At 44.2% G+C, this 27,618-nt stretch overlaps 1 protein-coding gene across 6 annotated transcripts in view; it reads left to right on the forward strand.

Moving 5' to 3' along the window:
• Positions 1-27,618, forward strand: part of map9 (microtubule-associated protein 9) — a 57,037-nt gene that overhangs the window by 27,383 nt on the left and 2,036 nt on the right. For 3 of the 6 annotated variants that reach the window (XM_084096537.1, XM_084096534.1, XM_084096535.1), the window contains exons 8-11: positions 8,234-8,390; positions 8,501-8,590; positions 8,998-9,153; positions 16,160-16,305. In XM_084096537.1, the coding sequence (XP_083952663.1) occupies positions 8,234-8,390; positions 8,501-8,590; positions 8,998-9,153; positions 16,160-16,305 (549 nt within the window). Of the gene's footprint in view, positions 1-8,233; positions 8,391-8,500; positions 8,591-8,991; positions 9,154-16,159; positions 16,306-27,618 lie in introns of all 6 variants that reach the window. The other 3 variants (XM_084096536.1, XM_084096533.1, XM_084096532.1) reach the window with 1 other exon arrangement.

A 27,618-nucleotide genomic window follows, 5' to 3' on the forward strand; every position in this document is an offset into this window, starting at 1 on the left:
CAGTAAACACGGGTCTAAATATTATAATATTCACCATATATCTAGCAACAGTTCAACTGCAATGTGAAATTTATGCAACAATAGCAAACTAATATGTAAGAATTTCTTACCTTACATCTTTCTTGTCTTCAAATCGCGTTCTTCTTCTGATGTAAATCCAATGTAAGCTCAAGCATTTAAAAGCAGAGACTTGTGAAGTGTTTTGGTGTTTTGTTGTTGAGGTAGGCCTAATGAGCGCGATCGCGTTCCATGTGGAGATTTGCATGTGAATCTCTTTTGCGCGAGTGGGCGTGGTAAATTAAAAAATAATTAGGAAGCGTTTGAGAAGCTGGACATCTTGTTGGTTTTATACAAATTACTTAAACAGAGAATATTTGTTTTCAGTTTGAATCCGATCATTTAAAAGTACACACTTAAATGTTTATAAAGGTATATGGCTCATAAATGTGTGACAAGTATTCGCTGAGTTTTGTTTCAGTTTATAGACGTGCTCAAGAAAAAAAAGTTCACCGCGACGGAGAGGCAGAACGCACACTCTGTTTATTTTCTTTATTTTACAAAAGCACAATGTTTTGATTTGATTGTAAGTGGACACATACAAAAGTAGAAATATCACAGATTCTTTTTTTATATTTCTTTTTTCTGTATGACCATAAATGACGGAGTAATTTAATATTTATAGTTTTAGTTTATAGTGCTACAATGTGGAGAAAATCCAGCAAAACGCGCCCGCGCATTTGCCGACCTCAGAGGGTTAATAGGGGAATGGCGCACAAAGCGAAACACTGAGCACCATCCCTCCTGCATATCACCTGTTTGTTGACAATACATGGGAAGACACCGGCTCCACCCAGAAATTGTAAATCTATGCTTGGTGCCCAGCCCGCAGCTCTGCAAATGTCTGCCAGAGAGGTTCTGTGCGCCAACACCCAGGAGGAAGCAACACTCCATGTTGAGTGAGCTCTCACTCCCAGGGGGCACGGACCGTTTTGGTAATGGTATGCTGGCATCCACTATCCAGTGGGCCAACCTCTGTTTGGAGACAGCCTTTCCCTTCTGCTGTCCTCCTGAGGCTCTGTGTGCTGTCCACGTACAAACGCAAGGCACGAACAGGACACAGCAACGCGAGGGCTGGGTCTACTTCCTCCGGGGGCAGCGCTTGCAAGTTTACTACCTGGTCCCTGAAAGGAGAGGTGGGAACTTTGGGCACGTGTCCGGCCCGAATTCCAGGCACACTTTGTCAACAGAAAATGAATGCAGGTCCCCCAACCTCTTAATGGATGTGAGCGCAGTCAGGAGTGCTGTCTTAAGAGACAGGTTTATAATCTCTACTGACTGCAAGGGCTCAAATGGTGCTCTCTGTAAGGCCATCAGGACCAAGGAGAGGTCCCAAGAGGGGATGAGGCGTGGATTCAACCTCCTGGCGCCTCTCAGGAACCTGACGATGAATTTGTGTTTCCCGAGGGACTAACCGTCTACTGCATCGTGGTGTGCGGCAATAGCGGCAACATACACTTTCAGGGTGGAGGGAGACAGCCTTCGCTCCACCCTGTCTTGCAGGAAAGAAAGCACAACATTGACAGGGCATCTACGGGGGTCTTCCCTGCGGGAATCAACAAAGAGGTTCCACTTCAAAGCGTTACCACTCCTCGTAGAGGGGGCTCTAGCTAATGTGATAGTGTCAACTACCACTGGAGGTAGGCCACTTAAAGGTGACCTATTATGCCCATTTGCACATGATGTAATATAAATCTCTGATGTTCTCATAATGTGTATGTGAAGTTTCAGCTCAAAAAAACACCCAGATTTTTTATTATAGCTTGTCAAAGTTGCCCCTTTTTGGGTGTGAGGGAAAACGCTCCATTTTTGTGTGTGTCCATTTAAATGCAAATGAGCTGCTGCTCTGCCCCCATTCAGAAGAGGCCGATCCCTACACAAGCTTCGGATACTATGGGAACAACATAGCAGCTGAATTTCTCTCAGGTAAAATGTCAATAATACCCAGTAGCGGAGTGCAGCCTTACATGTTTGAACTGGAGTTAGACTCAGATGGAGAGACTCAGGAAGAGGGTGCAACTGTTAGACTGTATATGGACGTTTCTGAATGGTTAGTGGATACATTTATGTAAGTTAGTTGTTGTGGAGTTACGTTGATTCATCTCATCGACTGGCCTGTACCGTCACGTTAATCTATGAACTATTGTATAGGTGCTTTTGTGTGAACTGTATTAGGATGCCCACGGAGCCAGAAAATATATGCTGCATGGAGATAAAGCAGGTAGGGTTTAGTTTACGGTTATAATGTCGGACTGCTGCTTCAGTCAGGGCGGGATCTAGTGCAGATTGTTACCAGTCGTGGACGGGGTTTCCCTACTTTTTTCATAGAAGTAGGGGGAAATTTTAGCCTGATTGACACCAGACCCTTCTTAAGCCTGTTTTATACTTCTGCGTCGAACTGCCGCCGTAGCTACGTCGTAGGCTGTGTGTAGCGCGCGTACCCTACGGCGTACCCTGACGTGCACCTCTCCAAAAATGTAACAACGCGTCAATTCTACGCGGACACAAGCGCTGTGATTGGTCTGCCAGAACCCCTCCCTCGGTGTTTCACATGCTCCCTAGGTGCGCGTCAACGCGGACAACGACACAGAAGCATAAATTAAAACCAACACGTTGCCTACGGCGTATAGGCTCCGGCGTAGGTCCGACGCAGAAGTATAATGAGGCCTTTAGTCGTAACAGTCTCATTTCCAAAGGAGCGTCACCAATGGACGTCACTCAAATGCCTCTAGGCACAATTGGATAGACCTAAAACCAATCAGAGCGATCATCGTGTAATGCCCGCCTCAACGTTTGTGATTGGTGCCAAGATTTGGAAAGATTGGAAATGGGCTTGAATGGGCTCTTGGCCAGGCTGACTTGCAGAGCAAATCTAAATGTGCTAAAAGTTCGTCTGGGTTTTCCCAGGCTAGGGAAATTTAAAACAGCTTGTTGTGAGAGATTGATTATGATATATGGGGTTTATAAAAAAAGTATTGGGTGGATTTTTACCATTATAGGCTGGTTGTTTACACACACTGTGGACACATCTGTGTAAAAAAGGTTACACCTTATAAAAGTGAATTTTGCATAATAGGTACCAGTTTTATTGAAATCTGTTTTATCAAGATTAATGTGTCAGGAAAAAATAGCAAGGAGAAATTTTAATTGTTTATTAATAAAGTGTTTTTTAGTGTTTTCTGAGTCAGTGTTGGCTTCAAAGATGCAGTTGACATTGCTGACTCGTCATCCAGTATAGTGAACATGCACACGCGCGCACCTATAGAGAGGACTTTCAAATGTATTACATAATCAGAGAGTATTTGTTTTCGATTGAAAATTATAGACATTTCAAGCTTTCTATATGCCTTTTTCTCATGCCTCCAGTTTAACCCTTAAACAGGCAAGAGTAGAAAATGATAAGCAAAAAATCATTTCATGGAATTTTTTATATCATCTGGACTTAAGTAAAACGTATCCAAAAGAATTTTTGAAATATTTGATATATTTTGGATTTTATGAGTTGTGACACCCAGGTCACGTTGCCTGATTAGGGTATAAAAAAAGGACCAAGTCATTAATCTGTTAACTGTTACTGGCCCACTTGCCACTGCATTTTTAAAACAATTATATCCTATACTTTTTCTGATCTAATGTTGACAAATTATATATCATTCAAAAGCTTACAAACTCAAGATTCAGCCTGTGAAAACTGTTTTGAAATCGGATATAAAAAATGGTACTTTAACCCCTTAACTGTCACCCCCTTTTTGAGAATGGACATTAAAATGCACTATTCAAACTTAAATGGTTGTAATTCGAGAATGCTTTTGGATTTGGTCTTGTTTAAAAGAAGATACTCAGCAGATTATTGCTGAAGTGAAAGCACTTAAAAAAATTAAAATATGAAAAAGTTATGGAAGTTTAAATTTACAGTAAATCAAATATACTGTACTTAATATTCTTTTATATAAAATATCTATTTTACAAAATATTGTTTACTCTAAAATTTATATAAAATCAAAGCCATATATCTAACCAAGTTGTGTTCCAAATTTGAAGTTGATATCACAAAACTTGAAGTTCCCATGAGATTTTGTTTAGGCGTAATACAAGAAATAGCCACCGGGTGACATACATTGCATTGAATTTAATTGTATGCATTCTGCCGTAACAAATTAATAAATTTCTGTCCAAATATCACTTCTGTCACAAAATATCGAACCTTGAGACTCAGACCTTTCTGACAATATTTTGTCAATATTAGAAAAGGTTTTGATCATAAATTATGAAACATGATTACGCCCAAAAGAGGTGGAGTCAGATAAAAGAATTTAGAATACCGTTTCTATGGTAACATAACGTCCAATTTCAAAACGGTTTTCACAGGATGAATTCTGAGTTTGTAAACTTTCAAATGATACCTAATTTATGATAACTACTAAAATATGTGATGTAATAAAAAGGCGATAAAAAAGATAATATTATATTTTAGAGGATAATATATATATATATATATATATATATATATATATATATATATATATTATACTTTTTAGAGGATAATATTATTTTATCATTTTTTATTGACATACTAGTTTATATGTTTTATTATGAACTTTTAGCATGAAAACCAAAGTTTCAATTATTAAAAGTGTGTGCATCGACTTTTTGTGACAAACGCCAGAACTCCTGTAATGATGTAAATTTTTTGAGGTGCACTCTTGTCATAAATTCATCTATTACTGTTCCTACATAATTTGTAACAAAAAACAGTGCTATAATATCTATTTAGGAGTCTTAGACCTTTCCAACGATATATAGTTTGTCATTATTAGATTAGGATTTAATTGTAATATAGTGAATTAAAACTTAAAAATACAAAGATGGTCAAAATTAGGGTTAATCCCTTTTTTATACCCTAAACAGGCAACGTGACTCAGGAGTCACATATATTTCAAAACGTGCTAAATAACAACATGAACAACATATTAATAAATTTTCTTCTTCAGCACCTTAAGACAATGTTCACAATTAATATTAGCAGTATTATTATTATTTTTCCAGAAGATAAGTAAGTTTAATATATATTTACTTTCCTCAAAATCTGAATGTCCTCCACCACCAGTAGCCATGTTGGATTTAGGTCAGGCTGACTAATTTATCACACAAAAATTGAAGCAAATCATGTGACCAGCATACTCAAGACAGACCACGCTGTGATAAATGATAAAAGGATTTCATGAAGAAATCATTCTTATGCCCCAAAAAAGACAATAAAAACTATGTGACTCGTGAGTCACGTTGCCTGTTTTAGGGTTAAGGCTGAGCAACTTTCTGCCCTTAAGTTTATTCCGTGCATTGTCAAGTGCTTCATCAGATTTGTCATGTTGCCAGTCTTGACAGATATTATCTTGTTGCAAATATTGCATCGTGCGCTGTTGGCATCGAGCCTGGTGAAATGTAGCCACACTTTTGATCTTTTCCAAATCTATGGGGGTTGGGATGCGCACCTATAGAGAGAACTTTAAAATGGATTACATAATCAGAGAGTATTTGTTTTCGATTTAAAATTATAGACATTTCAAGCTTTCTATATGCCTTTTTCTCATGCCTCCAGTTTAAGGCTGAGCAACTTTCTGCCCTTAAGTTTATTCCGTGCATTGTCAAGTGCTTCATCAGATTTGTCATGTTGCCAGTCTTGACAGATATTATCTTGTTGCAAATATTGCATTGTGCGCTGTTGGCATCGAGCCTGGTGAAATGTAGCCACACTTTTGATCTTTTCCAAATCTATGGGGTTGGGACGCTACACACTACAGCCTCACGTGTGAGCCACGTCTCTGGTTGTAACCGGCGTAAACTAGTTTTTTTCCTTGATGCCTCGCCACAGCCAATGATGCTGCAAGCTTATTGGCTCACTGACGTTGACGAGATTAAACCCTTAGGTATCGAATTTTGGTATCGAACGACAAGAAATTTTTTGGTACTCAATGGTATGAGGCAATTCGGTCGGTGCCTAAAAAGTGTGGAACTCGATACCCAGACCTAGTCCAAAGACCACACATGGAGATTCTAGAGGTCTGGACTCGAGTGCCAGATGGTGCCCGTCCCAGAGAAAACCAGTCCTTCCTCAGGGGAATCCGCCAGGGAGGGGCTGTCGAGAGGAGCATGAGTTCTGGGAACCAGGTTCGGGTAGGCCAGTACGGAAGTGTTGTCTCTCCGGACCAGTACATACTTGCCCCACAACGATGGCGGAAACTGGCGCAGGGCAGGGTGTACTGCTAGCAACTCGAGGCAATTGATATGCCACTGCAGGTGCGGTCCTGTCTAGGAGCCCAAGGCTGTTTACCCGTCGCATACAGCACCCCAGTCCGTGCTGGAGGAATCGGTTGAGACAACAACATGCCTGGATATTTGTACTAGGGGAAGCCTCAGCTATCTTCGTAAAGAAGCGGGGTGACAAGGACAGACCGAAGGGTAGGACCTTGTACTGGTATGCCCATCCCTCGAATGCAAAGTGCAGAAACAGTCTGTGTCGAGGTAGGATCGAGACATGAAATTACACGTTCTTGCAGGATGCAAACCGATCTTGGCTGCGAATACATTGCATTCTGCCTCAGCATCTTGAACGGTAGTTTGTGAAGGGCCTGGTTCAAGACGTGCAGATCCAATATCGGTCGTAACCCACCACCTTTCTTGGTCACAATGAAGTATGGGCTGTAAAATCCTGACTTCATGTCGGCTGGAGGGCGCGGCTCTATCACGTCCTTCGCCAATAGGATTGCGATTTCTGCACGCAGGACAGGAGCATCCTTGTCTACCACTTAAGTAAACTGGACGCTGTTGAACTTTGTACTAGGTGCCCCGTTTCTCAACAGCGTTGCCGAAGAGGCCGGCCTGGGAGATGGGGGAGTCGAGAAAGCAAACCTTGTCGACTTCCTTCATCTCGGCCAGGTTCAGCCAGAGATGGCGTTCCTTGACCACTAGCATGGACATCGTCTGCCTAAGGGACCGCGTAGTGACTTTTGTCACCCGTAGGGCAGCTCCTGCATCAACCCTGGGTCAGAACTACCCTTGTGAAGCTCTTTTAGTGCCTTGGCCTGGGATACTTGCAGGAGGGCCATGGCGTGCAGGGCAGAGGCGGCCTGTCCAGCGGCACTGTAAGCCTTGGCTAAATAAAATGGATGCTGCTGTTCAGCATGCCCAACCCAGAGGAACCAATCGTCCAGGGGAAGGGTTGCGCTCAATCCCAATGTTCACGCCGGCCCGGGAAAGCTTGGCAATCAGCTTCGGGTCGGACTACAACAACCCTACTCTCCCTGAAGGGGGCAACGCAGCTGAACCTTCATCCCCAGAGGACTCTAGACTGCCCTCCAATGCAGATGCTGGGACCTCCCATGAGAAGGCCCAGCATGAGAAACGCCACCTCAGCGTGCTTACAGCCCAGATACGTGAGGCAGAGATCATGGCTGTCAGACGGGGCCAGAAAATGGCCGCATCCAGAAACACGCGGGTGGAAGGACATCTTTAAAAAGACGCAACATCACACCCACGTTTACTCTTTTAGGGCCTGGGGAACAGCCTCTGCAATTGACCGTGCACTCACTCAGCAACGTGACCTCCGCTGGAACACGCTGTCACACTAACACACACAAACAGCTTCCCTCTTGTTCTGTAGACACTGAACAATGATTGAGAGCGGAGTGAAGACAAATGTCTGCCCGGCTTTGAAGCGAAAGCTTAATGTGAGTATTTGCACACTGCCTTATATACCCGGAAACGGGGGTGCGGCTTGTGATGCAAATCTCACTTGCCTTGGCTTGTTCTGTTACCACTTGAAGGTGAATTGGGCTCTCAGGCAAGAATCCCAATTTGTCAGTCACTGACGTTAATGTCGAACATGACTGACTGATAGGGAACTGAAGATATTACATGAATTTATGGATATTGTCATTTACATTAACATACTTTATTGATACCAAGCCACATGGAAGTCTCACCAACTCAACACTTCTGTTAATTATTTTCTCATGCTATTTTTTTCCCACCTTGCTTCCTTTATTCATATATGTTATTTTTATATATATATTATAATGAGGAAACAATTACTTGGTGCACCTAAAGAGTGCTAAAGAGTGTTACTTAAATGCACCAAACATTGAAAACTCAAAGAAGAATATATTTTGGATGTTAGACCTTCAAGCTCCCGGTCATCAAGTTCCAGAAAGTGCAAAAGCTCATATATAGTGGAGTCTAAATACCTGGGAACATTGAAGATTTTGGATCAGAGGACACAGGAAATCCAACAGGTTCCAGAAGCAGCAGATTCACTAAGAGCTGCTGTGTACCAGGTTAGACTAATTTAGACTTACTAAAACATCATAATAATTAGTTACAGCTAGAGGCTGTTTTTATTATTAAATGTTTTTATTTAAATTTGGGAAAAATATTTTCTTAACAGGAATGGCTAAAAAAGAAAGAAGAAACTTTAAAAATAATAAGGAGGGCAAAAAAGCAGGAAGAGAAATTAAAAGAGGAGAAAATGCAAGAGGTAATTAACATAAACCAATGTTGCGTCCGAAATCGAATACTTCCCTACTATAGTATGCAAAAAACAGTACGCCAAAAGAACCTGAGAATCTGCCGAGAAACTGAAGTGCACATTCGATGAAGGCTTTACTTTCCCACGAGGCCATGGGAGAGGATTATTGAAAGGCAGTGAAGCAACGCAACTGATGCTTGTAGGTCACATGACAGTAACAACATGCATTCATAGAACGTACTTTTTTAACCATCATGAAGTTCAACTTCAAATGTAGTAACTACTCAGACAGTATGCGAGTTCGGACGCACCAGAAAATGTTCAATGCACATTTATTCTGCAATAAATTCATTGAATTCTTAAGTCACCACAGTCATGTTATGATTTATTTATTGTAATTTCCCTTCGAGGAAAAGCTTGCTAAAATTGCAGATGCAAAGGCCTCTTATGATGCCTGGAAAGAGAAAAAATCTGAAGTCATCAGAAAGATAGTCCAAGAAAAACAGAAGTCAATCCATCTACAACAAATGGAAATGGATAAAAATCAAGAAAAAAAGGAAACTGCAAAACAGGTCAGTATTTTTCATTGGTATTTATAAAAAATTTGGTTTATTTGAAATATTGTAAACCGTTTACTGTATTAAAAAGAAATAAGGGATTTGTTCTAGACATTTGTTTGTAAATTATCCACAAATATGCACACGTTAGGTGTGCAAGACACCAAAACTATATTTTCAAACAGTCATACTTCATGGTTAAAAAAAATAATAAATAAATAAATAAAAAAAACTCTTTGCTTTCACATCAATAGTAAGCATTTCGAGAAAGAGAAAAATATGTCAGAAAAATACACTCCAGTCCACATAAAGTCCAAGGTGGCACTGATGTGCCCAGACTGACAGTTGCTCAACCCAGTCAAAGTTGTTAGAATATAATAATGGTTTGAGAAAAGAAACTATATTTTGTCACACTAAAAAAATATTCATACTGTAGCTCAAATACATGAAATGCATCACATTTGTCTTGTATAGTTTATGTGTGTGAATGTGGTTTGCTGTACTGGCCAGTAGACTGTTTAGCAGCCTTGTGAACCCTTTGCTAAAAGTCTTGTGAAAGGGACCTTTGTGGAGGTATTCAGTTGCTCACTTTCATTTGGAATGTCCCTTCAATTAGCATTGCTTTGCCAACATGCCCGTCAAGGACGTCATAACGATCCAGCATTTTAGCCTCTTTCAGAACTATCCGTCATGTCTGTTTTTTGTTTGTTTTTCTGATGTCTGGGTTGTCTGTATAGGAATCTCGCTAGAGAGGCCAGTCTACTTCGAGTGAAACTAAACGAGCCAATCCACATTGGTGTGCAGTCATTTGCATCAGCTGCTCAGCCACGCAGCGCAGGTATATAATGATCAGCATTATAGGCGATTTCACTTCAGCTTTTTGCTTTGGAGCGAAGCATTTCAATGCTGTTTAATCTACTGAGTGATCAAACAACGAGCAAGTGCTTTCAGGAGGAGCTCTCGTGTCTGGTGTGGGCGATACAGCGCGGCAGCGGGGTCTTACTTTCTCTCTCTCTTTTGTTTTTGTGTTACTGAGCAAAAAAAAAAGGATGTTTTCACAGCTGGTAACGGTGTGCCAAGAGCGCTGAATAGCCGTTCTTAAGGCTGGTAAGACCGCCGTGAAGAGAGACAGCGCACGACAGGCTGCACATTTCCTGTCTGTGTCCGCTGTGACCATTCTCCTGTGTGCTTCAGCACCAAGGAGAGCATTCCCCTGAAAGAGTTTACATGGGTGTGAGTTGCGTCTTTCTAAAGTTGACATTCCACCCATGTGTTTCTGGATGCGGTCATTTCTTGTCCTCACTGACGGACACAATCACTGTCTCGCATGCCTGGGAAACATGTGAGACTGTGTTTGTGTGTGGTTCATGTTTCCGCACGGGAACATGACCACGTCGTTACGCTGGTCGACTCTTCTTTCTCCGGAAAGCTTGAGTCCCCTCTGTTGTTGGCCAGCTGCTGCTTGTGTGTAAAAGCACAGCTGCAGGTCTGCTCGACACTCTGGGAGACTATGGAGATCACCGAGAGCTTCCGCCGGGCAAAACCCGACGGGTCTCTTGCTCCTCAGCGTGTCGTATGCCGTAGAGCTGCCGGGCTGCAGCGCGGGTTGTCACGGCAACCCAGCGCTCGCTCTGCACACTAGGTGTGAGGCCACCAGGAGAGGTCTACTTCAGTAGAATAGCTTGGGTTTTTTGAGAGCTGAGGGCTTCTCCTTCGGGGAACCAACCCCCTAGGGCCCCTACCCCTCTAGCGCATCACAAGCTGTGCAGCTTCTGGATGGGATTGCTGGTCCTTCAAAAAAAAAAAAAAAATGGAGGAACCTAGCGTTTCATTCAGGGCTCCAGCTGAGGGCAGATGTCGATTGTTGCATTGGAGAGAGGGGCTGTTTCGCATCATAAATGAGGATGATGCTGAGTTCCCACTGTAATAGTGTGTGTGCTTATGCTGAATCAGATTCAGACCTGACAGCCATGCTTTCCCGGGTCTTTCTCGGATGTGCATTAAAAACTTAGCAGTATGGAGCTATATTGGTGCCAAAATATGGATCACCAAAAGTGCCAAATTCTATATAAAAGTTTTCACCTCTCTCACTGCCCTCGACGGTGGGGTGGCTGTGCCTCTGGCAGGCCACCTCTGCCCTGCATGTGAGGCCAAGGCACTCTTATTCCACTGAGCCGGGGTTGAGCTGCACTTGTCGACTGACCGTGATCAAGTCACACGGCAGGCCCTCGGTCAGACGATGTCCACCTTGGTGATCCAGATGCGGCCCTGGCTGTCCTTGCAGAGGTGCGAGAGGTCGTCAAAGTACGCTTTCTCGATTCTCCCATCTCACAAGGTGGCCTTTTCAGCGACACTGTTGAGGACTGGCCCAGCAGTCCCCCACAGTCAGCAGCAGACTGAAGCGCTTCCCCCGACGTACCACAAGAGTGCCTCGTGGGCCACCCGTCAGTCTACTCGTCGCCAGGAGTGTCATCCCCTGCAAAAAAAAAAAAAAACTCCGACACAGCCTGCTCTACTATGTCCACCGCAGGAGGATGACACGCTTGTCTCAGCCGCTGTTAAGTGGTCGGTGAAACAATCACCCCTGAGACGGGTGACCAAGAGATGGGTGGAGCTGCTCTCTCCCGGTGGAGGGCCGGGAAATTAATCTTTTGAGTCAAAATTCTGTTCCACCACTGTCAGAGTGGTACCCAAATTCTCAAAAAAAACCCCCAAAAAAACAGTTCCTCTATCCCTGGCTCTGAAGAGGGCCTGGAGAGCAGTGGGAGGAGAGAATCCTCACCACTCTCATCCGCCTCTTCTATCACCAGCGGGCAGTAGCGAGCAGTTCAAGAACGCAACCAAGCCTCCTCCTGCGCCTTCTGCCCCGTGGAACCAGGTAAGTGTTGGACAGCACACCTCCCAGAGAGAGCCTCCCGAGCTGCGTCCCTGCGTCCCACCTCGCTACCCCTCTGCGGGTATGCCTACGGTCCCTCTGGTCCCGCTTGTACGGTCTCTGTGAGCCTGGTTAGTGCTCCCCAGTCTGTCTCGCTGGTTCATCCGGACCATCAGGCTCGGCTATGCGATTTCAGTTCGCCTGACATCCCCCCAGGTTTCGGGCCATCCACTCCACTACAGCGAGAGCAGCTGATGCCCATGTCTTGCGGGCAGAGATTACAGTCCTACTGGTGAAGGACGCAATAGAGCCGGTCCCTCCAGCTGATATGAGGTCAGGGTACTACAGTCCCTACTTCATTGTACTCAAGAAAGGTGGTGGGTTATGACCGATCTTGGACCTGCGAGTTTTGAATCAGAGTCTGCACAAGCTACCGTTCAAAATGCTCACGCAGAAACGCATTTTCAAATGCATCTGTCCCCGAGATTGGTTTGCAGCGATTGACCTGATGAACGCGTACTTTCATGTCTCGATTCGTCCTTGACACAGGCCGTTTCTGCACTTTGAGTTCAAGGGTTGAGCATATCAGTACAAGGTCCTGCTCTTCAGGCTGTCCCTGTCTCCCTGTGTCTTCACGAAAGTCACGGAGAGGGCCCTTGTTCCCATGAGAGAACAGGGCGTTCGAAACCTCAACTATCTCAATGACTGGCTCATACTAGCACACTCTTGAGATCAGTTATGCGAACACAGGGACCTCATGCTCAGGCACCTCAGCCAGTTGGGCCAGAAGATGTCAAACTCTCCCCCGTGCAGAGGATGGCTTTTCTCGGTATGGAGTTGGATTCGGTCACACAGACAGTGCGCCTCACAGAGGAACGCGCTCAGTCGGTGCTGAACTGCTTGAACACGTTCAAAGGCAGGACGGCGGTCTCATTGAAATTCTTTCAGAGGCTCCTGGGGCATATGGCAGCGGCAGCAGCGGTAACTCCGCTCGGGCTGCTCCATATGAGACCGCTTCAGCACTGGCTTCACGGCCGAGTCCCGAAATGGACGTGGCATCACGGCTCTCACCGGGTGACAATCACACTGGCGTGCAGCCAGATCTTCAGCCCGTGGTCAGACCCTTCATTCCTGTCGGCAGGAGTGCCCTTGTTCACAGATGCTTCTGCCACCGGCTGGGGTGCCACGTACATCGGGCATGCAGTCTCAGGGGTGTGGACGGGCCCCCAACTGCATTGGCACATCAACTGCCTTGAGTTGCTAACAGTATGTCTCGCTCTGAGCCTTGATAAGGCCGCTACAGGGCAGGGACGTGCTGGTCCGTACGGACAACACTGTTGCGTACATCAACCAACAAGGTGGTCTACGCTCCCGTCGCATGTCGCAACTCGCCCACCATCTCCTCCTCTGGAGTCAGAAGCATCTGAGGTCGCTTCGTGCCATGTATGTCCCTGGTGTGCTCAACCGTATGGTCGACGAGTTGTCATAAGCTGTGCTCCCAGGAGAATGGCGACTCCACCCCCAGGTGGTTCAGCTGATCTGGAGAGAGTTCGGGGAGGTTCAGGTAGACTTGTTTGCCTCCTCAGAGACCTTCCACTGCCAGCTGTTTTACTCCCTGACCGAGGGAACACTCGGCACTGACGTACTGGCACACAGCTGGCCCCGGGGCCTCCGCAAAAATGCGTTTCCCCCAGTGAGCCTACTTGCACAGACCCTGTGCAAAGTCAGGGAGGACGAGGAGCTGATCATTCTGGTGGCTCCCTATTGGCCCATCCGGACCTGGTTCCCAGAACTCATGCTCCTCGTGACAGTCCCTCCCTGGCCCATTCCTCTGAGGAAGGACCTTCTGACTCAGAGACGGGGCACCCTATGGCACCCGTGTCCGGACCTCTGGAAATTCATGTGTGGTCCCTGGACGGGAGGCGGAGGTTCTAGGTTACTTACCCCCAGAGGTACTTAACACCTGCAGGCATTTTCGGTTGACAAACCGGCTGGGTTAGGGCTGGGCGACACCTAACACGTTCGCTAGATATTATAGCCTACGTGTAGAGCCGGTCTCCTCCCATGTTCTCACCCTAAACGGATAGAAGCACTGAGAGGCCCGGCTCTTTCGGCTGGGCCCGGCTCCCTTCTGTGCACCCTTATTGCTCCAGAGTGAAAAAACCTGTTGGGTCCTCCAACACCCTCGGTCCGGACATGGTGGAGCGTCCGGCGCCAGGCCTTTATCTGTTGAATCCTTGAGAACCGGGTCTAGGCAGGGTCCCATATGTGTGACCCTGCGGGCATCCCATATGTGTATTTCTTCCACGGGTGCTCCTAAACGGAAGTCCGTGTCTTTCCCTTTGGCTAAGTCACCCAGTATTTCATATGCAGTACAACCTTCGGGTTAGTCCATATGTATATCTCCACATAACTCCTTCGGGGAAGAATGTGGGTTCCGCAGCGTTCTCCTTCCTAACAGAAAGGGCACGCTTTCCCTGTGTTATCCAATAATCTCACTGTATGGGTTATCACGCAACAACAGTGACAGATACACTCTGTGTAAGTCCTCTCCTATCGTCCTTCCAGGCAAGAAGGGGCAAGAGGCTTGTACAAGGCGCAGGGGTCAGTAGCTGTGGCGCTTTGGTAGGGATTCCTATTCGTCGTTCATTACGTTCATACGTCCCGTCGCCACATCTGCTGTTACCCGCCGGGGCAGCCAGCTCATCGGCTCATCTCCTCAGCAAAAAACTAAAGTGCAGTTGCACCTGCTGCTCATTATATACCCGCGGTGCGTGGCTGAGCAGCTGATGCAAATGATTGCACGCCAATGTGCATTGGCTCGTTTAGTTTCACTCAAAGTATATTGGCCTCTCTAGGTCTAAAGATTCCTATTCGTCGGTCACAACGTATGTATCCATTTCCCTTCAGGGAATGAGGGTTACCATACGTAACCAAGACGTTTCGGGGTCTGAAGGCTTTACTCTTATCATTAGTTATTCAGGTGTGTGTAGGGTTAGGAGAAAGCAGTATCTGTCCTGAAATAATAGGAAGTTGACATATCCTGCTTTGTGATGTACTGTACTTACCTTAGACTATATTAATTTTGCTAATTGTTTTATAAATGCTTGCAGCTTTGGTGACTTCATTATATTTATTGGGAGACCATGGAATATTTGTAGTTTTAAAAATCCATTTGCCACAGCACATGACTAAAAATGAAACATTATTAAATAAAGGTAAATAAAAATGAGAGAGAGAGCGAAATGATACCCAGCAGTATATTGATACTTTGCAGTCACGTGACTACCACGGATACCTGGCGGGCAACAAACAGGTATTTTCAACGTTGAGTCCTGTAGTTCCAGGTCTTTCTAGTAGCTATCAAGTCTGTTAGCGAGCTAGCTGCATAACTATGGACTAGGATTAACTCCAAGGTAGCTAAATTGTGTAAAGCAGACAAGTTTTTTTAAGATAATCGAGCAGTAATAATTCCTCCGTAAATAATCTAGCTCTACTGTTGGGTCATCTCTGGTTCTCATTGAAAATCATAGATATCGCAAACCTCAAAACAACCCATCACACACTTCTGTTATTGTTAGCAAAAGACGACAGCTGTTACTGTGCGTTCACACCGCCACCGGCGAGAGCGTCAAAGTGCCCGGAAATCATTCATTTTCAATGAATTTTGCCGCTCTCGCCGGCGGCGGTGTGAACGTACAGTTAGTCTAGCTTAGACTCATAACACAAACAGCTGACTCGCCGAACCAGCTGGTGAATACTGGTGGTGTTGATTGACAAAACTACAGTAACTTAAAGACACGATTAATTACATGATCATACACCCATTGTATTCAAACAAATGTTGAAATTACCTTTGATGGTAATGCACAGACCGTGTATACTGTGAAGGTTGCTTATCTCATCTGCGGTTAGTGCATCCAATTGCACAACAACTATCTGGCATGTCGTTTACACCTCAAAACACCAACTTTTGTATAGTAAAACTGGCGACCCTTGATTAGTTTACTGGGTTTCGTTGCTGGAGAACGACGTTCTTGCCCGCCAGCCAGTACTTATGACGTCACGTGCAAAGTATCAATACTACTAAATGCAATTTTAGTACTATTATTCACAAAGATATCACAATCTAATTTACAAAAACAGGTTTTTGAGAAGTGGAAAGAGGAGCATGACAGTATCCTTAAAGACAGGATAAAGGAAAAGAAGCAGACTGAGAGAAAAGAAAAACTACAGCAGGTCAGAGAGAAAGAGGAAAGAAAAAAGGACTGCACCTCTGCTTTCACTGAATGGTAAGAAAGACATTTAAATTACATATGATAACCTAATTTATTCCTTTTATCTTGTTAAATAGCTCACATTTGATCATGCTGAAGTTATTATGCAATTATGTATTGATTAATACACTATAGAAAATGTATTATACCTGTTGTACATTTGAACATAAATGTGTGTCAGCAGCGTGTGTACACAACCACCCTATAATGGTAAAAATCCACTCACTTCTCTTTTTTTAATCCCTATAAATCATAAGCAGTGTCTCAGAACAAGCCATTTGCAGATTCTTGCATATGTGACATCACAAATGCTTAGGCGCCGCCCACGACTGTGACTCTGCCCTATTAGGGGCCGATCACACCTGACGCGTTTTTTGCAGTGAGAGGCGCCTATTTTCAATTGGTTTCCTATGGCAGCGAACGTTCTGCGCGCTGTTTATGCGCCTGCTGCGCCTCGCGTTTTACCGCCCGCTGCGCCTCGCATTTTTGAAGTTGAAAAAAAAGCAACTCCGAGCGGAAAAAGCGCCCGACGTCATCGCGTTTTTTTCCACTGTCCAATCGAATGAAGTGAGAGGCGGGCCTTCCGTTTTAGTGATGAAAGCTACAGTTGCTTGAACGCCAGGAGAGTGCGATGATGGAGGATAAACTTGTGGTGCTCTTGCGGGTTACCAGGAGCTTAACGACTTCACGAACCGTAACTACCACAATGTTAACAGTAAGTAAATAAAGTTAATAAACGGCTGATTTGATGTTTACTTGACTGACAGGACAGCTGTTTCAGTGGTTGCCTAGCAACATAAAAAACGCAGCGCACTGCTCGTTCTGTGTCATGGTAAAATGCTATGCACCTCGCGTTTTCGAACCTGAAAAACGCGTTAGGTGTGATCGGCCCCTTAGCATAGACCCCGCCCTGAGTGAATGTTTATCTCCTCGCCAGAGCATTTAACAGTAGGGTTGCCACCTGTCCCATAAAATTTCGGATCGTCCATATTTTACAGTCCCCTGCGGTACGTGAGGTGACAGAGGGGGTATGCTAACAAAATACTGATTTTTGCCATTAATTTAATTCTACCCCACCTTAAAATAACATTAAAACGGATCATGCCTTTCTAGCAGGTAAAATGCCATAAATACATGACATCTGATCAAATTACCTCATCTTTCGTGGTCAAAACTGATTGCATCCACACAAGCAGCGTGCATATGATAGGTTGCGTCGCAATTACTGCCATTCTCAACAATATACCTTTCTAAAAGTGGGAATTTAGCACTTACTAGCATGAAGACCAAATATAGACACAGACTGTGCATGGAGATTGATTTAAGATTCAAACTCTCTTCGATAAAAAAACATACCCTGAGTGAGTTCTTGTTTTTAATGTTGGTCATATATTTTACGAGCAAGAATTTAATGTTTCCCGAATATCCATACGATTTCAAATGTGACATTGATTTTATATAACAGTTCAACTAACGAAAGGGTCATATTAAGTGATGTTCATTTTAAACAGTATTTTTTTTAGCAGTTCCCAGGGCTTGAATATCGACGCGGGTATTGAACATAATTTTAATCATTCCTGCAAGGTCTCCCATTTATAATATGGGAAATTCCCGCAAACATTGATTCACTTTAGCATGTAGGTTGGTATTAGTAAATTAATCCACACAGGGTGGGTTAAATTAGGCACAGTTTAGAGCTAATCTAGGATTTGTTGATCTGGGCTTTATTTTAAATCAAGTTGTGTTGCACCACTTAATTTTAAACACAGATTAACAAATCGGAGATTAGAATTTTAACCTGCTATTAAAACCTCCATTTATGAGTAATTTTCTCCGCTATGATAGATTTGCCATTGTTGTTATTAAACAGCAACAATGTTAATATTTAATTTTCTTCAATTGACCACCAGAAACTCTCTCTCTCTCTCTGATGAAAATAGCTCTTGCAGATAAAGGAAATAAACTTGTAAAATGTCATAGGGCTGGGCAATATATCGCCCAGCCCTAAAATGTCAACTGTCTTTATAAACTGTTACGTAGAGAGACCGTTACTGATAAAGAAGTCATGCTAATGGTCATTTCATAAGCTGGGAAATATATTTAGAGTAGCCTATCAATTAATGGAGTAATATGGCAGCATAATGTATGACAAAACAACCGAAATAAGAAAAAACAAAAACTGGCATGATTTGTGGAGTGACTATCTCCACTCGTGATAGCGCCGCCCTGTCCGTTTGATCGCCATCCAGCCTCATCATCACCGCTGCCATTACATGCTAAATATATTCCTCTCTTCTTTTGTTTGTCCGACACCGAGTTGCACCGATCCGCATCCCGGGCTCGTTAGCAAACTAAGTTTATGGGCCTCATGGATTGCACAAGGCAAGCGTCAAGGGCGCTGATACTATACTCTCGTGTTTCGGGAGTCGGGACATGACGGAATATTCACTTGCACAATCGGGCCAGCATTGCATTGTGACTACAGTTTACCATTTGGAAGTCTTGCCAGTTTAAACGTTCAAGCGATTTTAAACTGTTCAGTACTCGTGCACTCTCTGAGAGATGATTTTCTCTGCACACATACATAGAGTAAAGCCGCCTCACAAACAGCTTGCGAGTAACAAAAGTTATTTTTCGCGGATTACATCGCTTTAACAGTCAAAAACATGCAAAATTATGTCAAAATTTTGGTCTTGGTGAGTATCCTCTAAACACAGTCGGTTATGTCTTAAATAAGCATAAAACGCATGTGACAGAATGATGAACACAGGATCCGTGCACAAGCTCTTAAAGCGACAGCAGCCATGTCTGTCATTAATTTTGGACTAGGGACGGTGAATGTGATGCACTTACCTGGCTCCGTGGGTCCCCTGTGGGACTGGGTAGGGAGGTGTGAGGAGGCAGTGCAGACTCCCTGCCTATGGCGAATGAGGGTGTGGCTGAGAGTGAGGAAGCGGAGCGTCGCTCACTGCCAGCACAGACCTAGTATTGGCCCAGAGGTTGAGGAACTTGTTCTTTTATTGAGAATGTGGGCTTTAAGTGAAACTGAAGATTCTCCACCTATCCCTCCTCCGGGGGTAGGAAGAAGAAGAAGTGTTATTTATATAGCGCCTTTCCGTAGCTCAAGGTCGCTTTGCATTGTACATTACAATATATTTACAAGCCCACACACACATTGCAAACACATAAGGACAGATATAGCCACATTATCCAAAATAAATGTTAAATAGATATTATTTTAGCTGAGTCTTGAAGGTAGCCACAGATGAGGTTTTACAAAGTGTAAGGGGTAGAGAATTCCATAATGTAGGAGCATTAACATTAAATTACCTTACACCTACAGTGGACAACTGAAAACGAGGGATGGACAAGAAACCAAGTTCGGCTGATTTTAGGGACTGGGCAGGGCTAGGAATAAAATAGATCAGACAGATATGGATGTCAAAGACCATTTAGTGCCTTAAACGTTAGAAGTAATATCTTAAAGTGAATACATGATGCCACGGGTAGCCAGTGAAGATCATGCAGCAGAGGTGTAATGTTAGCAGAATGCCTGGTGGAGGTGAGAACTCTTTGCTGCATTTTTGAAAATACCGTAATCTTGCAATACGTTTTTTGGGCAGACCAAGAAGTAGAGCATTGCAATAATCCAGACGTGGTGTGATTAATGCATGAATTTAGGTTTCAGCATCAGACTAACGGAGACAAAGTTTGCAGACAGTGCAGGCACTTCGCAGTTTAAACACAATACGCTAGTTTGACACAATCTCAGCCTCAAGCATAGAGTGACATATTAATAAATGAAAACAAAATGAAAGCGGAAAAAACTGCGCTACTCATTTCTGCTTCACAGACCGTTTAATAGTTCGAACCAATAATAGACAGCGCAGAGCTTCTCTCGCCAGTCGCGGGCGGATCTCGATAACGCAACACCGTTACATCGTTGAGATCCAATGAAGAAATCCATTGAGTTCGCGACAGAATTAATAACATTGCTGCGAGATCCAGTGAGAAACATTCAGATTCGACGCAGAATTCTGTTATTAACCATATCAGATCAAACAGCACTGATGTGGAAACCAGGAGAAACATCGTGCCATGAACGAACAAGTTATAGAAGACTTTAGGTCCACAGATCAGCAACATTCACCATGGATTTACTGTAGTAACACTAACTGTAACTATGGTTATAACAGTAGCCTACACGTATCTTTTTCCAGCACTTGAAAACTATAATATCATATTTAAATGTTATTTTTAATGTGTTGACCAAATATTTTTTTGTTCATCCTTTAAAGATTGTCCCTATTTAGAAGAAGTAGGAAAACTCAAAATACAAAAAAAAAAAAAACAACTCCCAGAATGCACTTGCTTCGCTGCCCTAGGAGGCCACTCCCAAGCCACGCCTACCGGTTAGAGAGCGCAGTTGAAAACAACAAGGTTAGGCTACTAGTGAGTCTCCGTGACGAGTTTGCCCTGGATTTCGAGATCGCCCGTTCTCGAGAAGTTTCGAGAACTTTTGCGTTCTACAGTCGCCATTCATCATGTTTACTGTGGCGAGCAGGACGAGGCTGGCCGCGGGAGAACGGCGCGAGGCCGGTGGCGTCATTACTGAGACGCGCCAGTCTCGCATCTCTCACGGAGGAGTGGGAATTTTCTTAGCAATGTTAAAACGCACATCAACCGATCACTTGTTTAGCGTTCATGTAAACACTACATTCAGATTCACCGATCGGAATGAATTCAGTTAGATTGAATCAAAGGTGTGCATGTAAACAATGAATGGCGACCGCATAAAGCAAAAGCCGAATCCCGGACATTTTGAACGATCTCGCCCGCCGGACAAGTCCAGGAAAAGGAGGATGGTAACCCCTACTACTCAGCTTTCTCCTACTACTCAGCTTTCTCCACAGAACAAGAGCCTGTTAGCTTAGCTTCCAAAGAAAGACGACTGACACTGTGTACATTCTGTGAGTGAGATCCCACCCTCTATGGGCGGGTTGAAAACATGCGGAACAGCCCCTCCTACTGGCAGTAGTCTTTAGCCTCTGGCCAGAAAATCCTCCGATGACGCAAAATGATGATTTTTGCGTCATCGGAGGATTTTTTCCAGACAAAAAATACATAAATCTCTCCTCTCAGGGGGATATGAGGGTGGAAAGCACGGTAATTCGAAAATACTACAGGTTTTCTACTAAATTTAGAACCGCGCGGGGGGGGGTATGAATAATTGCATTGCAAGGTGATTTAAGGTGTGCCCCTAAATTTTCTGCTTGCGCTCCTAAAATTTTAAGTCGGGCTACATTGCTCCTGATAAAATAGTTAGTCTGGAGCCCTGTGTTTATTAACTCTGAATCCATGGAAACAATAATGTCATTAACCACACAAAGAAGAGCAGTTTCAGTGCTATGGGATGGGCGAAATCCTGACTGAAAAGGTTCAAAAAGACCATTAGCATCTAAATATGAACTTAATTGCGAAGCTGCAGCCTTTTCAAGAATTTTACTTAAGAATTGTAAATTATATATTGGCCTGTAATCATCCATGTTTAGTTGGTCAAGGTTTTTTTAAGGATTGGGGCCACTGCAGCCATTTTAAATTCAGCTGGAACAATGGCTGATGTTAAACTAGTTTATCATAATGTGTTATGAAATGTGCAACCTCGGGGACACACATCTTAAGCAAAACAGTAGGTGTAGGATCAAGCTGGCAGGATGTGGAATTAGACTTCACAATTAGATCAGTTATGGCAGCAGAGGTAGTCAGAGTGAAAGTAGAGAGAGAGTTTGTTGAATGAGCTAAATCAGCTAACATCAAATGAACAGAGGGGTGCCATTGCCATCTCCTGATTCAGAGCAGCTCCCTCCATCCCTGGGCCTCCTGTCTCAGGGCCGCTTTGACAGGATGACTCCGGTCTCCCCGGAGCTGGTGCAGCCGCAAGGGGATGCCCTCGGTGACGAGCAGGTTGGGGGCCACCGCGCGGCAGCTTGGTGGGAGAGTGGCAGAGTCATGCCAAGACAGGATGTGCTTTATGGCCTCCGTCTGCTTCTGGATTGCCGAGAACTGCTGGGCGAAGTCCTCGACAGTGTCGCTGAAGAGGCCGACCTGGGAGATGGGGGCGTTGAGAAAGCAAACTTTGTCTGCGTCCTTCATCTCAGCCAGGTCCAACCAGAGATGATGTTCCTGGACCACCAGAGTGGCCGTGACTTTCGTCAGTCACCGTGCGCAGTTCCTGTAACAATCCTGGCTCAAAACTACCCTCGTGCAGCTCTTTGAGAGCTTTTACCTGATGGACCTGCAGGATGGCCATGGCAGGCGTGGGCGGAGGCGGCCTGTTCAGCGGCGCTGTAAGCCTTAGCAGCCAGGGCTGCTGTTGTCTTACTCACCCTGGACAGGAGGTGCAGACGTTTCTGCCAGGTGGCGGCACTTTGCGGGCAATTGCACGCTCCACCTCTGAAACGTCCACGTAGCTATTGGCGGCCCCGCCATCGAGGGTAGTGAGAGCAGAGGAGGGATAAGAACAGCTTCGGGCAGTGAAAGGTGCCTTCCACAACTTCTAAACCTCCTCATGCACCTCCGGGAAGAAAGGCACTGGAGCGGGGCGCGGCACCCAGGAACCAATCATCCAGTCAGGAAATTACCTCATCCAAAAACACACGGATGGAAAGACATCTTGAAAAGACGCTGACCACCCCAGCTTGCTCTTTTAGGGAACTGCTCTTTTAGCTGAAGCACCGAGTGCTGTATGCTGCACAGCAAATCTGGATGTAAACACCGCTGGAATGTACCTTCACACCGGTAGAAAGATTCCACGACGAGCTGCAGGCAAAGTAACAATTAAAATTGCTGTTTTTGGAGTAATCTCCTAGTAACAATTAAAGGATTAGTTCACTTCAAAATTAAAATTATAATTTACTCACCCCATGGCATCCAAGATGTTTATTTCTTTCTTTCTTCAGTCGAAAAGAAATTAAGGTTTTTGAGGAAAACATTCAAGAATTTTTCTTCATATAGTGAACTTTAATGGGAACCAACGGGTTGAAGGTCCAAATTGCAGTTTCAATACAGCTCTACTTGATCCCAGCCGAGTAAAAGTCCTGGCAGAAAGCGATGAATAAGGATGTAGTGTAACAACGCCCAGTTCCAGGAATGCTCTAATATTTTTTTGGTAGTACCAGTTTGCTACAATTTTTAGTTAACACTAAGTTGTCAACACTTCGGAAAAAATAATAATTCGTCGTTACACTACATCCTTATGTGTCACTTTCTGCCAGGACTTTTACGTGCTTTTCCCAAATCACGGAAGTGACCTCGACGTCCGGGTTAGCGGTAGCATAAGCCATCAGGAAAGTGTTATTTAAATAAACTCCGGATGTACTTACAAACTTTCCAATGCCTCGTTTTATGAATACAGAACCTATTTGTACTACTGTAGAAGTTTGGTACCATTCTGGGCATTATTAGTGGGGTAATTTAGGAGATACAACCTTGGATCCATTAGCGCCTGCACTTCGGCTTTTCTTTTGTTGTTTGATTCATATTAACAGCATATATAGCAGTAGGTACTGTATATTACACTGCTTTCACTTTAATACACAGATTTAACATACACATGCGATTTCTTTACTTGATGTTTACGATCAGTCATAACCGAGTGTGTTTATGTGAACTTTGTCAAATACACAGAAGTTTATGTCAAAAACACACAGTTTAAGTGCAATAACACGTGAAAGAGAACTTAGTTTAATACTCATGGGATACGCCGTCTGACATCTAGCTTTCTGTGCCTGGCTTCAATGTGTACACTCAGAAAACCATATATCAGAAGTTTAGACTGTTATGGCTTTAAAACGCATGCAGATAATAAACTTTCATGATGATGAAGAACATCTAGGTTACGTATGTAACCCTCGTTCCCTGAAGGAGGGAACGGAGATGTAGTTGTCGTGTTGATTGATTGGAATCACGCTAGGGAGCCTGTCATATTCGAGCATTGTAAAAACGAGCCAATGGACATTGGCGTGCATGAATTGCATTGGCACCTTCCAGTGCCTAGACAAGCCTCCTGATCTTCCCAATTTGGAATAGGACAGGGCTTAGGCCAGGAAGTCACTGCTGTTCCACAGGACCACTGGAAAAGCGTACCTTTTGTTGAAAGGCAACGCTGCGGAAGCCACATCCTGCCCGAAGGAGGTAACATGTGGAGAAACACATATGGACTGAGCGACTTAGCGAGCAATACAACATATGGCATGTCACTGAGGTTGCTCCAGCCTATAACAGGGGGTAGACGCAACCGGACAGTGACGGCAGAGCAGGCTCTGCCAAGGGAAGACACGGGCTCGCCGCAGAGAGTCAAAACAGTGGAAAAATACACATATGGGATCGTCATAGGGATCACAACATATAGACCCCACCTAACACAAGTTACACAAGCATACAAGTGATAGGTCTAGCATCGGACGCTCCGCCACGTCCAACACCGACTGGGTGAGGAGGAACTCAACAGGGTTTGAAAAGGGAACTCAACTGGAGCAAAAAGGCGCACTTATCCAGTCCAAAGGAGGGGAATGGCGCAGCAAGCTGACACTTAAAACCGGGCTAAGGTCAATCTGGCTTCGACACATAGGCTAATTTCTTAGCGAATGCGCTGGTGTCGCCTAGCCCACGCTTAGCCAGCTGAAAACGCTATGCGCTCTGCTGAAAACGCCTAGCTGTGGGCGCTTGAGAGCGTTTTTTTCAGTTGAGACGCTTTGCTTGTTATGATACAGAATATCCGCGAAAGTGTTACTAGTGTCTCCTTTCTCACATATTTTGTTTCTGTGTTGATTCTATATTAAAATGTCGATACAATGTAATGTATTTTCTCTGGCTCTTGTTTTAAATGAATTTGTTCCGTTATTATGCTTGTTGTTGTCATCTGTTGACGTTGTACAATCAGAATGTGACGGTTGGTCGGTGTGGTATTAGTCCCGCCCCTCCTCCACTGTGATTGGTTGGTTGGGTAAAAAGTGACAGTGATGAGCGCAGCGTTTTACCCAAAGTTGAACATTCTTCAACTCTCGGCGACCTGTAAAAAACGCCGAGTGCTCGGCGCTTCAGCGTGAAAAAAACGCTCAGCACCTCGCTATGCTCATGGCGTTTTAAAAACGCGGCGCTCCCATTGAAAACAATTGAAAAAACACGCGAGAAGTCTCAGAGGAATGAGTCATGAAGGCTGTCTAGGGAACGAGGTCCTAGTTGGGCCATTACGGGGCAACTAAAAGAACCTGCTCCTTCTTACCTGACTTAACACAGTGATGTGCAAGAGGGCTCACTGGGGAATTAACACATTTTACGTAGGCGTCAGCTGTAAGCCGGTGTGTTTCCGTGTGTTAAGGGAGTAAACAACTGGCAAGGGGACAAGATCAGAGCGGCAACAGATGTAACTGTGCGGCCCCGAAGATATCCCGGACAGCTGGAACGCCGAGAAGGATCTGGCTGCAGACCTGCACTTGCACTCCCAGACTTGCACTCTCAGACCTGCACGCTCAGACACCAGCGCTTCCTCTGCAAGTGACGTCACTTGCAATCGACGCATAGTGTGGTTTGTGTCGGATTGAGAACAGCTCCCAATGTCGTTCAAAAATCGTTTCTGTAAGTATATACATATAAATAAATATATTTTGTCGCTGTCGGGCGGAAACCTTGTATGTCCAAAGTTTGTCAATTTCATATTTTTTCACAAATCGATGCTATTGCTCAGTCCCCACGTGGTTCTGTTTTTGTCACAAATTATTAACCAATCTAAAGTGTTGAAAATAGCTAGAGAGAAAATCTCTAAACTCCATTGGACACTTCAACTGTCTGAGAATCCTCATAACTCCACCAATTCTTCACTCCGCGCGCGGCATTTTGTCTCCTCAGGATTGAAAGTCGCAGCGATTAAGAAATCCTCGTTGAGCAACACGTAAAGCAAGCCTTAACTCTGATTTTATCTGTTAAACTATGATATCAGTTATTGATGATTTTAAATGTCTACTTATTACACGTGTGCATTGAAGTTTTAAAAGGTATCTAATATAATACTTGAATTGAATTAAATTTTTTGGCTACCAGCATTAAATTATTGTTTTTATTATTATTTTAGTGACTCGAAGTTGGCACTGTGTATGTGAAATACCCCTAGCAGGTTTTATTTATGGGAGAAAAAAGGTCTGCCTAAGTTACTGGCGCCAAGTAAGCCTGTCTTTGGATAATTCTGTATGTTTTTTAGACAATAACGAGTGAAAATAGTTAGGTTAGATACATTTGAGTAGGCATGTTTTGTTAAAAATCGATAGCTGTAATGCTTCGGTGCAGAAGGAAGCCTGTGATCCACAAAGGTAAGTTTGCGTGCAGATTAGGCTAATTTCCGCCTATTAGACAGCCTAGTATTTTGGTATTGCATCACTCATATCTCTTAAACGTTTAAAATGGAGTTTAGGAATATGTATGTAACCACAATCATTAGATTTGAATAGCTCTTAAAGCCTTATCTCTTGTCAAAAGGCTCAATGCGACCGCAGACTTTGATGAACACTGCTGGCAGCAGCGACGTCTGTGTCCGTACCACTCTTATCAATGACAGCGTAACCTCGTATCTCCCTGCTCCCAAGACATAAATCTAGTATCTCCGATTAAACATGATTGTGGGGAAATGTTGGTAGGCTACACAACAGTATATGATAGCAATATAAGGTATAATACCAACTTAACGATACAATGTTTAATAACTCAAAAAATATGCAGTTTTTTTTTTATTACATAATATTTACTGCTGGAAACATATTTCCGGTTAATTTGTGTCGATTGCAAGTGACGTCACAGGCAGAGGAAGCGCTGGTGTCTGAGAGTGCAAGTCTGAGAGTGCAAGTGCAAGTCTGCAGCCAGACTCTTTTGGGAACGCCTCGGGATGGAGTCTCCACTCTCTTCGGCAACAGGCTGTTCGGCAAATTGAGCAGGCCGGAATTTAAAGTGGAAGAAGCGACCTCAGAAGCTTCTGACTGCATAGGAGGAAGTGGCGGGCGAGTTGTGACATGCGAGGGAAGCGTATGAGCAACGGTCACTGTACTGGGCAGTGCATCTTGCTGAGCAGTGGCATCAAGCAAGGAAACTGCTAACAACTCGAGGCAATTGAATGCCAAAGCTGTGTGAGGTATGCCCAAGCCCTCCTTACTGCATGCCCGTTATACATGGCCCCTGAGCTAGTGTTTTGTAGACTCTTCTGTTCTAGGAGCGGATAGCACGGAGAAACAAAAGGTCTGAACACCGCTGAGAGTTTGGCAGCATACCAGGTGTTGTTAACAC

Source organism: Abramis brama (assembly GCF_963993115.1).
Source record: "Abramis brama genome assembly, chromosome: 2".
In the NCBI taxonomy this organism is placed as follows: Eukaryota; Metazoa; Chordata; class Actinopteri; order Cypriniformes; family Leuciscidae; genus Abramis; species Abramis brama.